This window comes from Dipteris shenzhenensis, chromosome 29 (genome assembly GCF_047967505.1).
Source record: "Dipteris shenzhenensis isolate YYH24624 ecotype China chromosome 29, Dip_SZ_1.0, whole genome shotgun sequence".
Classification (NCBI taxonomy): domain Eukaryota; kingdom Viridiplantae; phylum Streptophyta; class Polypodiopsida; order Gleicheniales; family Dipteridaceae; genus Dipteris; species Dipteris shenzhenensis.
Genome location: NC_141624.1, coordinates 7,958,411 through 7,970,285, shown reverse-complemented (window position 1 = coordinate 7,970,285; position 11,875 = coordinate 7,958,411). Strand labels below are relative to the sequence as shown.

The following is an 11,875-nucleotide window of genomic DNA, read 5'->3' as shown; positions in this document are numbered from 1 at the left end:
GTGGGTGGTGGAAAGGAAGTGGTTTAAAGGGGTGTTTACAGTCTAGGGGTTTATATGGATCTAGTAAAGCGGTTTAGTGACATGTAAGGGTTGGGGTTAGTTTTGAGGAGTGGTCTAGGGCTATGTTGGGGGGTGAGTATGTATAAAAGGAAGGAGAGAGGGGGTTTGTTATTAAGTATAATGTAAAAATGCTCAATCATCCTTTAGGAAGGTTAACTAAGGGAGTAGATATACAAAAATTATCCTTAATTCAACATTCTTATTAAAAAATCTTAATTATTTAGAAATTATAAAAAATATCAGTAAAAGTTCTTAAAGGTAGTCCCATACGTAGAGGGTTGAGTGCATGAAAAAAAGTAACATTATAGAAAATCTTAATTATTTAGAAATTGTCATTAGAAAATCTCAAATATATACTAAATATTTATATGTAAAAATCGTTAATTTGGAAGATGGTAAATGTGCACAAAAAAAGTATTTTGGATTCGGGGGCTAGATTTCTAATGTTTTTCAAGGAAGGGGAAAAAGATAAAAATGCATCATTAAAAAAAGGGAAGTGGAGTGTAGCTCATAAGTGTGTGTATGTGTGGTGGGGGGGGGGGGATGGGCAAGTTTGAATTATAAATGAATATAGGGAAGGTAGGGGGAGTGGGGGAAATAAGGGATGTGTGAGTCATAAGTGAGTATAGGGAGGGAGAGGGGTGTGTGTGTCCACCGACTGCATTCTCGCAGATCTGACACACAATCCAAATGAGGATAGTAGTGAGATAGTAGTACGCCCATCACAATGGGGTCAGACTATTGCCTTAGTTAAAGTCACCATCAATATAAAAAATAGAAGCACATTAGTAAGCAAATTCACTGCCTATTCCTATTAGGACGGAAAAGCATGGGCTTTGACAGTGCCCGTCAACTCAAATAGTGAACTCTAATGGGTTTTGCTAACACCCATTGCTCATGTTAACAGGTCTAACTTAGTAATTGAAGAGTAAGTGCAAGTAAAAAACCTCTTCCACCAATCGGTGGAGGGTAGCAAAGTCTCCATAATCATGGAAAAATCCTTCGACCAATCGGTTGTTGGCCAGTAATGAGTGTAATAATTGAACATCCCAAACTAGCAATCTAGGGAAGGAGTTGGTCACAAAGGCCCGGTGCCAAAAGTAGGCCTAAAACCCAAACAAATCAAGTATACCCATTAGTCATAAGACTGTTGTTATCTTACAATGGATACTCAGGTGTGTTTGACCTATCAAAAATCTACCCTACTACACTACTAGCCAATGGTAAAGTAAATCAAAGACAATCATATGCTATTGCCCTTTAACACAATCCAAGTGAGAGTAATCCATTTCCATTCAATCCCTTCTCGAAGTGGGCATCAACTTACATACTCACATTAGTATAGCAAAGTATAGTACAATGTTTATGACTAGTCTCCAATAAATAATTATGTCCCAAGTGACAATAGTTGGATTTAATATTCTATATAGTGATGTTCGAAGTTGCCAACATTAAATTTCCATTCCTTGAAATCATGCCAAAGATTTCTCGATGCAAATCTGAAGGAGAGGTATGTTGACTCACCTGGCACCATCACAACAAAAGATGGGATATGGATAAGCTTGACGTTGAGTTGTAGGAGCTTAAAGTTGCACTGATCACTAAAAAACCTTTCTCTTAGCTCTCTTTCCTTTTGATTTCATAATGCATAGACCACTAAACGAAATTATTCTTAGCTCTCTTTCCTTTTGATTTCATGGATGGTGGTATTGTGCTTGATGAGCACGATGATTTGGACCAATGGTTGTAGCAATCTGATTGGGATAATGTTTTAAAGTCCTATTATTGATTTCCCTTTACATTGGGGGCAGGGGTGGGGAATCAGGAGGGGTGGGTGGATGTGTTGGAAGTCTTTCCTCTAAAGCTGAAGCAAGGAAATGTTGGAATTCATTCCCTGATCTAAAATTAGGGAAATCAACATTCAGCCAATTCCATCATGCCAAATAAGTATATATCTAGATCTATTTCATCACCTATATCATTAGGGTCTATATCACCTAAGGCTTGATCCTTTTCACCCTCTTCAATAATATCATGAGACATCGCTTCCTCCCTAACATCGTGTTCTCTACCTTCTTCGTCATTATTTCCATGTACTTGCTCACATTGTTCAGGAAGAACAAAAGTATCATTTTCATTAGACAAGAGTTTGGTGAAGCCTATGGCCAAAAAAACACTAGCATCTTTCCTAAATATAGTGTTGGGGCCATTGTAGATATTTCTAAACCATTTTACATCAAGCAATATAAAAATACTACATATTATTTTTCCAACTTCTAAATTTGATGTATGGTCCCACAATAATCTAACCGTGTCAATAAAATTCAATCATCACCCTCATATGGGTGTTTGTAGGAAGTGTAAAGTAGCACAATACATACAAATAGCAAGATACCTTTGGTGAAAATTAATCCACAAAATGTAAACCTAAATCTTTCTCAAGGTAAGACCCTTTTTAAAAACCCTAAATCTTTCTCAAGGTAATAACCTTTTAAAGATTTGGTTTAAAAATTTACTTGCTCATCAACAAGCCATGGAAGATTCATAATAAAAAATATCTCATTAGGTCCTTTCAAGCTAAGCCATAGGCAGGCCTTGGAATCTCAAATGGTTTTGTGATCTAGTTAAAAACTGTGGATGTACAGTTGTATATGATATCAAAGTTTTGGGCACATGGAATTGGTGAGGGATACTTAGTTAGGAAAAAAGTATGTACGACTCTCATACTTCATGGGATTGAGCTTCTAGAAAAGCCACATAAGAATAGCACTCCACATGCCCCTCTAATTTCACCATAAATAGTTGTTTTTTATACTTTTTATACCAAGGGATATATTCTTCATTGATTTGGGGGTATGCAAGGTGGGAGGGAGTTAAAGCCTAGATGAGAGTGCACAAACATATACTAATTGTATACTACATTACCTAAATGAACAAGACAATGATTATATATAAATTTATGCCTAGGAGTTAGGGTTTTTCCCTTGCCCTTTATATTTGTTTTGAGCATAAAAGGGTGAAATTTTATTATATAGTAAACACTTTGGTTCACTCATATAGCTAGACCAACTAGGAAACAGAAGAACTTAGACAAATTTCAGACCAACATAATTTGGCTTAGAAATGGAACCTTAGCTCCCTTGAACCTTGGAATATTTCTTACCAGAATGTAGGACTTCAAAACTAGAACTTGTTTATTGGAAGCTAGAACTCAAAACCCTCTTATTGGAACCTAGAACTTGGCATTCAAAACTAGAACCATAACCCAAATCCCTCGAGTGGGTTTAACTTTCCAACAAAGCTTTTCAATTTTCTAGGTTTTAGGTTCAAGGTTTTGGCAAGAGGATTCTCAATCAAGACTGCAAATGACAAAAAATAAAAATAGCATAGCATAATGTGCATGAGCACAGTGACTATGTAGCGAAAAAGTTTTTATATTGAGTACATGAATGGTACAATATAACCTTCACCTCGCCCTCTTAACATGTAGCTGATGAAGACCAAACTATTGTTGGAAGTATGAGAACTTGACGAGGGAAAGTGTTTTTGTGAAGATGTATGCCACCTCTTCTTGTGTTGGGCAATGAAGATGAAGTGGTAATCCACTTCAATGTGCTGGCTCTATTTTGGCATAAAATATTTGGTTTTTTTCTTCTCATATTGGGTTTTGAGCACTAGATTTTCTCCCTAAAGATTTTCAATCTCTAATAAAAGCTTTCTAAACCAAATAGCTTCACATTGAGGATTTGAAGATCCTCTATATTCTACTTCTATATAGGATAAGGTGACTACTAGTTGTTTCTTGCTTTGCTAAGAGAGTTTCTGATTTAAAACTAAAGTTATATCCATTGGTAGGTCTTCTATCATTGATACATTGGTGTATCCATGAAAGTTGAAAGTTGTATGGTTGCCATAAAGCAAATTATAATACCATTTACCTTTCAAGTATTTGAGGGTTTTTTTAGCTACAAGGAGATGAGGTCTTCTTTGGAATTTGCATGAATTCAAGCATTGTCTTCATTTAGGGTTAGGATCCTTATGTTTGTTTGGTAAGAAGATTAGTCTTGTTTTGATTCTGCATGGATTCATTTTTCTAGGATGGATATATTTCTTTGATACCACATTCAAATTCAAAATAAAAGCAATTGAACAGAGAGAGGATGTACACAACCATAGTAGAATGGATTAGTGTACCCTAGTTTATAATATTTCTTGAAAGGAATTACATAGAGTTGTAGATTGCTATTATCTGAATAGATAGAATGTTACAGTGATAAGTTTCATTTAGACTAGCTATTATTGAATAAAGCATATGTTTATGGTTATCTATATCTAGCAAAAAAATCATACAAAGTACTAAATTTAAAAGGGGTACAAAGACTGTATGTTTATAGTAACTCTTCTAAAGGAAATCAATGAAACCTTCTATAGGCCGGTTTTTTGTGAAAAGATTGTATGTTTTTTATAATTGTACTACATCATGTTGGAAGTCAATGAACTCTTGTTTAGGTGAATTTTTTATGACCAACAATCCCTCGAGGTTTCACCTAAAAAACATTTAGTGTACCACGTGCATTCAAAAGGAGGGGTGTTTTAATTCAACTTTTAGAAAAAAATTAATAGGTTTACAATAATAGGAGGGGTTTTTTAATTCAAATTTAGAAAAAAATGCGTTAGTTCATAAGGAAAGAGGGATGGTTTTATTGGATAGAACATTTTAGTTGAGGGATTTTTAAAATACCACTTGAATGCATGTGATACATAGGGTTTCTTTATAGTGCACCCCCCAAGAATGATCCTTTCTCAATCAAGATAGAACAACTTGCTAGATTTCTAAATTTCTCATTCAATAAAGTAGTCCTATTGTTTGTCATTAATTATTAGTCATTGATGGTTACTTAAGGACTTTCTTTGCAAGGGGAGACTATGTCTTACTATGAACCATATCAATTGTAATACTTATTTAATTTATATGATAATAATATTGGTAAATTTTGATGTTGATTATTGAGAACATGTGATCTATCTACTCAAGATGAAGACTATAGACCAATTTATGGTAGTGTTTTCTTGTAAATTGGCCATTTGTATCGACCAATCCCATACCCTAATCTCATGAATTAAGAAAGTAGTAGGAGCTAAGTATGAAGCTATTAGCAAGTGTGTGGAGGGTGTAGATCAGAGAGAGAGAGAGAGAGATGATGTGATATGATCTTATCATATTAAAGTCCATGTGAGATGCTTCAAACTATTGGGGCTAGTGGTGCTCATGTTTTGCCATATTTTCTGTAGCATTTTTTCCATCACAATCTCCCTTATTTCACATCCATCTTTTTAGTATATTAGCATGTGTTATATCCCATGATTCCATCCACTTCATTCCCTTGTTGCAGCAACCTATGATATGTGTAGCTTCCATTTCCTTGTGCATGGTATCCTACTAGTATCCATCTTCTCAACTTTGTTGAGGTAGGCCATGAATTGACATAATGCTTCCCCTTCTAGCGTATTAGACGTGTTTCAGCTCTAGTAGGATGGGGTAGGGTTTCTATGATTTACCTCTAACTTCCCTATCATTGATCTGGAAATGTTTATGTAAAGTTTCTATTCTTTCGCAGTATATCAAAGAGAGCCCATGTGCCCATGTGGGGCATCCATATAGGATTGCTGTTTGCAAATGGTATATACAAACTCTCATTTCCAAATTCATAGATGTGTATTTTTGCATTTATTTTGGAAGCTATTTAGAGCTTTCAAATCTCCTAGAATCCGCCTTTCAATGCATGCATTCCATTTGTAGTTATATGTGAAATCTAGTCCTAGATATTTGTATACATCGATGGTTTTTATGGGTTCCTCTTCAAATGTGGCATCATATCTACTTGTTTGTTACATGTCCTATATTGTCATGCATTCCAAAGTACAGTTTACAAATTCTCTTAGTGCATCCAAATATGCATGCAGGCTCTCCTTGTTCTTTGCAAAGAAAAACACAACCACGTCATTTATATAGTACATAAGCATTAACAAAGTGTACTGATCTGCAATCCTAACACCTTCCTTGATGTGCACTCTCATCCACTCTTCTAACTCATTCAGGGATGTTTTTATCGAAGCTGTGCTGATATATTAATATAAAATCTTGGTGAAAGTTTTTAAGATCATTTTTTTAGTTTCATAATATTTGTAGAATGTAGTACTTTTTAAATATATTCTTTGAAATTTTGAAGGAAAAAATGTAAATCCTGGTGAAACTTTAAATTTTTTTCCATAAAAGTTTCAAATTTTGGCGAATGTTTCAAACATTTATTTTTATTAGGGCATTCAAACTTTCAATGCCAATATAAAAGTTTAGCTTTTTAACGAAACTAACTTGAAAAAATCATCCATGAACTCATTTATAAAAGATTGAAAAGTGTTAGTGAAAGAATGTAGCCTTGCTTAACCACTATGTCACTCCTTATTATAGCTTTCTCCTTAGAGCATGACTCATCCACTAGCGACCATGCTAACTCAGCTAGAACCTTGTCATACAGTCAGTAGATATGGCTTCTCTGAGTCCTAGAGAAACTTTCATCTTTTCCAATCTTTTCTCATAGCCTCTTACATGGCATTGTATCAAAGGCCTTCTTGAAATCTATGAAGAAATAGCATATAGCCTGGGATGGTGCCCTCACTCCTTGTTCCTCTACCCATTTGCTGATTTTTTGCTCAAGGATAGTCCCATATAACTTTTCCATTAGGTTTCTTACCATTATTGATCTCTTATTGATAGATGTAGTGAGGCAAATGGTAGGTTATGGGAAACTTTTATTGGGTTATTCATTTCCATTATTTCAGTGGGAAGGGAGGTGGGCTTAAAGAGTTATATTGAACTAAAACAATAAAAAATAAGTAGACCTACAACAATATTCTCTCTCTCTCTCTCTCTCTCTCTCTAAGTGTGTGTGTGGTAGTTTATTACAAAACAAGTTTCAATCCTCTAGTGTATCACTTCAATGTTCTGAGAAAACCTGCAAACTATATATAATGAACCTGCAATATTGACATTTCCAAAAAATAATATTTTCTAAACCTATAAAATTTTAGGCAATCAAGTTATATTTTATCTAAAAATTTTGTAAATTCTTAAGAAAAAACCTTCAAATTTTTAACCCTCAAGTTTTGTGATTTGTTGAGAAAAACGTTTTCTCCTCTTAAGAGTGTATAACTCCCTCTAAGGAGGCATAATCACTCCCTCTTAATAATAAAGTACTTTGTTGTTATTATTTTTCCAATCAAGCTTTGTGATTTGTTAAGAAAACGTTTTCTTGTGTGACGAGTGGATCACTCCCTCTAAGGAGGCATAATCACTCCCTCTTAATACTTTGTTATTATTTTTCCAAAAGAATTTTAGAACTAGTCGAATTTTTGTATATTGGTCTTTCTTTAAAATCTGGAGTTTGAGTCAACTCCCAATTTGATACCGATACACTGTCAGCTTCCTAGATTCGGGACCCGGCTAGTCGGCGGCGGATTTCTCCAACTCTCAAATTGCATTGACATTTATCACTGCCTCGGAGAGTCGGCGCTCTAGGCTCTAGACTCTACTGGCCCTCCACCTATTTGAGGATCGAGTTGTGTTTTCAACCTGAAATTTATAGCTTGTCAAAAGTCAGAAGAGGTTGCTGGGAGCTTTAACGAATAGACGACAAATGCAATGACGAGACTCGAGTCACTCGACGGATAAGAAGAGAACATGAAGTATCCACGATACGCGCAGTTGAGTTATTAGACCTTGACGTGGTCGGTAGTAGATTTCCTGATGAAATAGTCGACCTCTGTAGGCTTATAAATTTGTGGTTAAGCAGCTTGAATTTCATAGGTCGCGGAAAGTTAAATGTAGCATTCCATTTGGCTCCACCGTAAAGCTTCATGAGATCACAGTAGTCTCGTCGTGATACGTTCTTATTGAAAATTAGGTCGATGGCGTCTAGAGGAACATGGCTCTTTCTCCTATTTTGCCTTACGTTCTTGGTAGGTTCCCATGTGGAGACGAATGCCACTGCCACCACCTACGAGTCCTCTGCATACGAGCTTCACGAGCTGCAAGAGGAAGGGGAGGAATATGCGAAATGCTTGGGGGAAGGCCGTTGCGGGGGTGTAGTACTCAGCTGTCCTCGTACATGCGTGGAGGGAGCTAGGTTTAGGAGTTTACGAGGCGGGTTCGGAAATGGTGGTCGGTTTGGGTTCGGAAACGGAGGTGGGTTTGGGCCTGGGAGGGGATTTGGACCAGGAAGGGGAAGGGGAAGGGTGGGAGGCGGGGGCGGAGGGGGAGGGGGAGGGGGAGGAGGAGGAGGGGGGGGAGGGGGAGGGGGAGGAGGTGGGGGAGGAGGAGGGGGGGGAGGAGGAGGAGGAGGGGGTGGCGGTGGAGATACTGGTGGTGGAGGGGGAGGGGGAGGAGGAGGTAGTGCAGATAGAAGTGGTGGAGGCGGAGGGGGAGGAGGAGGGGGTGGAGGCGGGGGTGGTGGGGGAGGAGGAGGGGGAAATAAACCAGGTGGAGGAGGCGGAGGAGGAGGAGGAGGCGGAAATAAACCAGGGGGTGGTGGGGGAGGAGGAGGAGGAGGAGGAGGAGGTGGTGGTGGAGGAGGTGGAGGCGGAGGCGGCGGAGGAGGTGGAGGCGGAGGCGGAGGTGGCGGCGGAAATCAGAGAGGAAGCGGCGGCGGAGGAGGTGGCGGCGGCGGCGGCTCTACTGGCGGTGGAGGTGGCGGCGGCGGCGGCGGCAGCCAAGGTCGCGGCTTGGCGTCTCGCAGCTTCTGCCAATACGACTGCATCTCCTGCCAAGTCTCTTGCCAAGTTTAGTAGCTTTTCGGCCAACTCTAGCAGCTTCTCGGCCACATATTACTGTTTCGCTTCTTACGCGTGGTGTTGGATCGTCGTCCGCCTTTTGGTGCCAAGTATCCAACCAGCAGCACTGGTTTTTGCTCTATTATCAATAATGAGATTGCAGTTTGCCTTCTAACTAATTTGAAGCTCTGTTGTTGCGTCATCTTTGTCATCTGATTGACAAACAGATTTCAATTTTCAAGCGCTTTCATTCGACCGGTTTGTATCTAGGCTGATGCTGCTTGTTGACCGCCATTCCGTTTCAACGTCACCAATACTACCGTCTGCGTATATTAATTGTCAGTCTGAGATCATAATCGTGCAGATAACCTGCAATGACTCCAGTCTCCACGACACTCGTTGTCACGACATTAGTATTCTGTTCTCGTCAAGACGTAGCATCTTTACTTTCTCTGTGAGTACACTTAGTATCGAAATTGATAGTTCAAACCCGCTGAATCGCCCAGCATAATCTTATTGCCAACTCATTATTTCGCTTCTCGAATGTAAGTAAATGCGCTGCTCTAACATGGAGTTCCGGCATTCAATCGACAATCTGACAGTATTGCTTCCAACGGAAACTTAAGAAAGAAGTAGCCCTATATTATCTCATATGTACCCGAACTCCAAAAACGACCTGATAATTTTGTTTGATATAGAAAAGTTACAAGGGGTGCTGTATTACATCTCTAGGATTCCACAGCAATGTACCTAGGTAGGTAAGGTATTTCGGTATTTCGTGCAACTTTCGGCGTACGAGCTCCAGCTACCATAAAATGCAGGGTATTGAGTGGTAATTTGGTAGATTGAAGTATATGCTGTTTTGCAAACACAAAAAAGAGGAATGTGTCCTGGTTCATCAGGACCACGACAACCGATCACAAAGGTTTAACGCAAATCCGTCGGAACCCTAATGCGCGTGCTTAAATGGAGCTGATGAAACCCTGTTTGTGAATGCTGAGAAAATTACTGACTTTAGAGTATTTCGTAGAAGCAGCTACTTGCAAAATTCAAAAGATAGTATGTGAGCGGGAGAGCCTATTGACGCAATCTCGTGTCTAGACGGTATGAACTGTGGGTGCGAAAATGTATTGACATTGGCTTGCAAGACGTTCCGTGTATCGTTGGACTGGCAAATGCCTACGGTCTTGGCATTAATTCGGGGCATAGTCTGGCATCCATTCCCATGCCATGGTCGCTGCGCTCTTTCAGATTTTTTCTGTACATATTGGGGGAAGCTCATAGGTGGGAGAGATTTGCACCTTCCCCAAATCAAGAGATTTTGGTTCCTTTCCCCGAAATGCCAGGGTAGTAAGTCATTTCGTTCGTCTTCAACGGTCTGAGTTTTATTAAGAGTTTACGGGGCGAAGCCTGGAAACAAGGCAAGCACAAGTTTAGGGTAGAAAAACGTAAGTTATAATCCTTGGGAGCCCAACGCCAACCATTCCAACCTAGCATCCCATCGTTGGATTCACATATGTACGTTCAATGCAGATGGTAGCTGGTGCAGTCGGGAACAGAAGGTTGCTGGCGTCAACTAATGACATGCAACGATGTGATTTCCTCGGACCTCCCTAATGCGAGCAATGGCGAGGGAAGGTCCTCTACATTTTGTGCTGTTTGTTTGTGATATCTGAACAGAGTTCAAAACATTGCATTTCCATCGAGGTCCTTTGCAAGTCGGAAAGAAATCTCCACCATTAGACCTTCGCACCTTTATTTGAAGTAGATCGCATGTGTAATCCTCCATTAGGTAAGTTGCACATTTTTTTGAAAAAGATCCCATTTGTCATCACTAATCCTCCATTAGGTAAGTTGCACATTTTTTTGAAAAAGATCCCATTTGTCATCACTGGTAGCAAACAAACAAGCACTCTCGACACCAAACTAGAGTGCTTGTCCAGCTGGGCTCTTGATGAATACTTCTCTCTTTTGCTATCTTGTTAAGGTTCACATGAGTCACGTTGTCAGAAATGATGCAGAAGATTGATGTTCAATTGCATGCAACCTTTTTTAGAGATGTTGTTCATGTCGACAGTAAAACGTAGTTTTTCTTTTTTTCGGAGAAAGACAAATTCCTATTCTTTGCATTGTAAGCAAATCTATTGTCATTCCACTTCGAGTGAACGACGAGGAGATGTATTTCAGAAATGTATAAATAATAAATCAAAACAAAATTGAGCCAGAAGCATGCAACTGTGACAGGAAAAATCCAAACCCAAAGCTGCATTGCATGTACGACAAAAGTTCCAGCACCATTTGCAACTTCATTGGATCCCTTTTTTCGAAGGCACAAATGTTTATTTTTTGGGTCAAATTATGTTCCTACGCTTTAGGAAATAGTACTTCCGCGCTCTGGCTGGATGGCCCTCGAGCGTGTTGTAACCTAATGGACCTACTGTGTTGTGGCTCCTTATGTAGTACTGCTCTAAAGTTCGTGCTTTGTCTACGGTGTCTGTTGTTTCCAAAACTTTGATTTCGAAATTTTCTTCGAAGGGCTTGTAATGTTGCAAGTCCTCTTTCATTTTCACCGGTGGTTTTTTATTGTGCTGTTTGATCCTCCGCGGCAGGTCCGTCGTGCTCCCTATGTACTTTCTGTTGTTGGGCTTGCACGTGATGCAGTAGACGACGAGGCTCACGCGATTCCCTTGCGCGGGCGCTTCAGTGGAGGCTCCTCCTTCATCTCGAGGCTCGCGTCTTTCAATGTCGTACCTACGTAAACATTGACAATTACGTTAGTCATCGAGGTTTTTTTTTTCGTTTGACGTCCATAATAGAATGCATTTATTTACTTGCCCTGGTTTTTCTCTGTTGTTGTGAAACGATCGTTTCCAATACCGAAGCGCTCCTCGTATAAGTCCCTGTCGAAAATATACGTAAGCTTCTCCATTGTCGTCACCGGGTGCGTCGCGTCGTGCGTCCCTCCAAATTGTTCCATGAATTGTTCGAG

At 39.4% G+C, this 11,875-nt stretch overlaps 1 protein-coding gene across 1 annotated transcript; it reads left to right on the top strand.

Moving 5' to 3' along the window:
- Positions 1-7,872: 7,872 nt before the first annotated feature.
- On the top strand, positions 7,873-9,088 carry LOC147882382 (uncharacterized). The gene is made up of 3 exons (XM_087401053.1): positions 7,873-8,461; positions 8,639-8,731; positions 8,804-9,088. Exons 1-3 carry the CDS (start codon positions 8,026-8,028, stop codon positions 8,899-8,901), a joined length of 627 nt encoding a protein of 208 aa, XP_087257179.1. The 5' UTR covers positions 7,873-8,025; the 3' UTR covers positions 8,902-9,088.
- Positions 9,089-11,875: the final 2,787 nt, after the last annotated feature.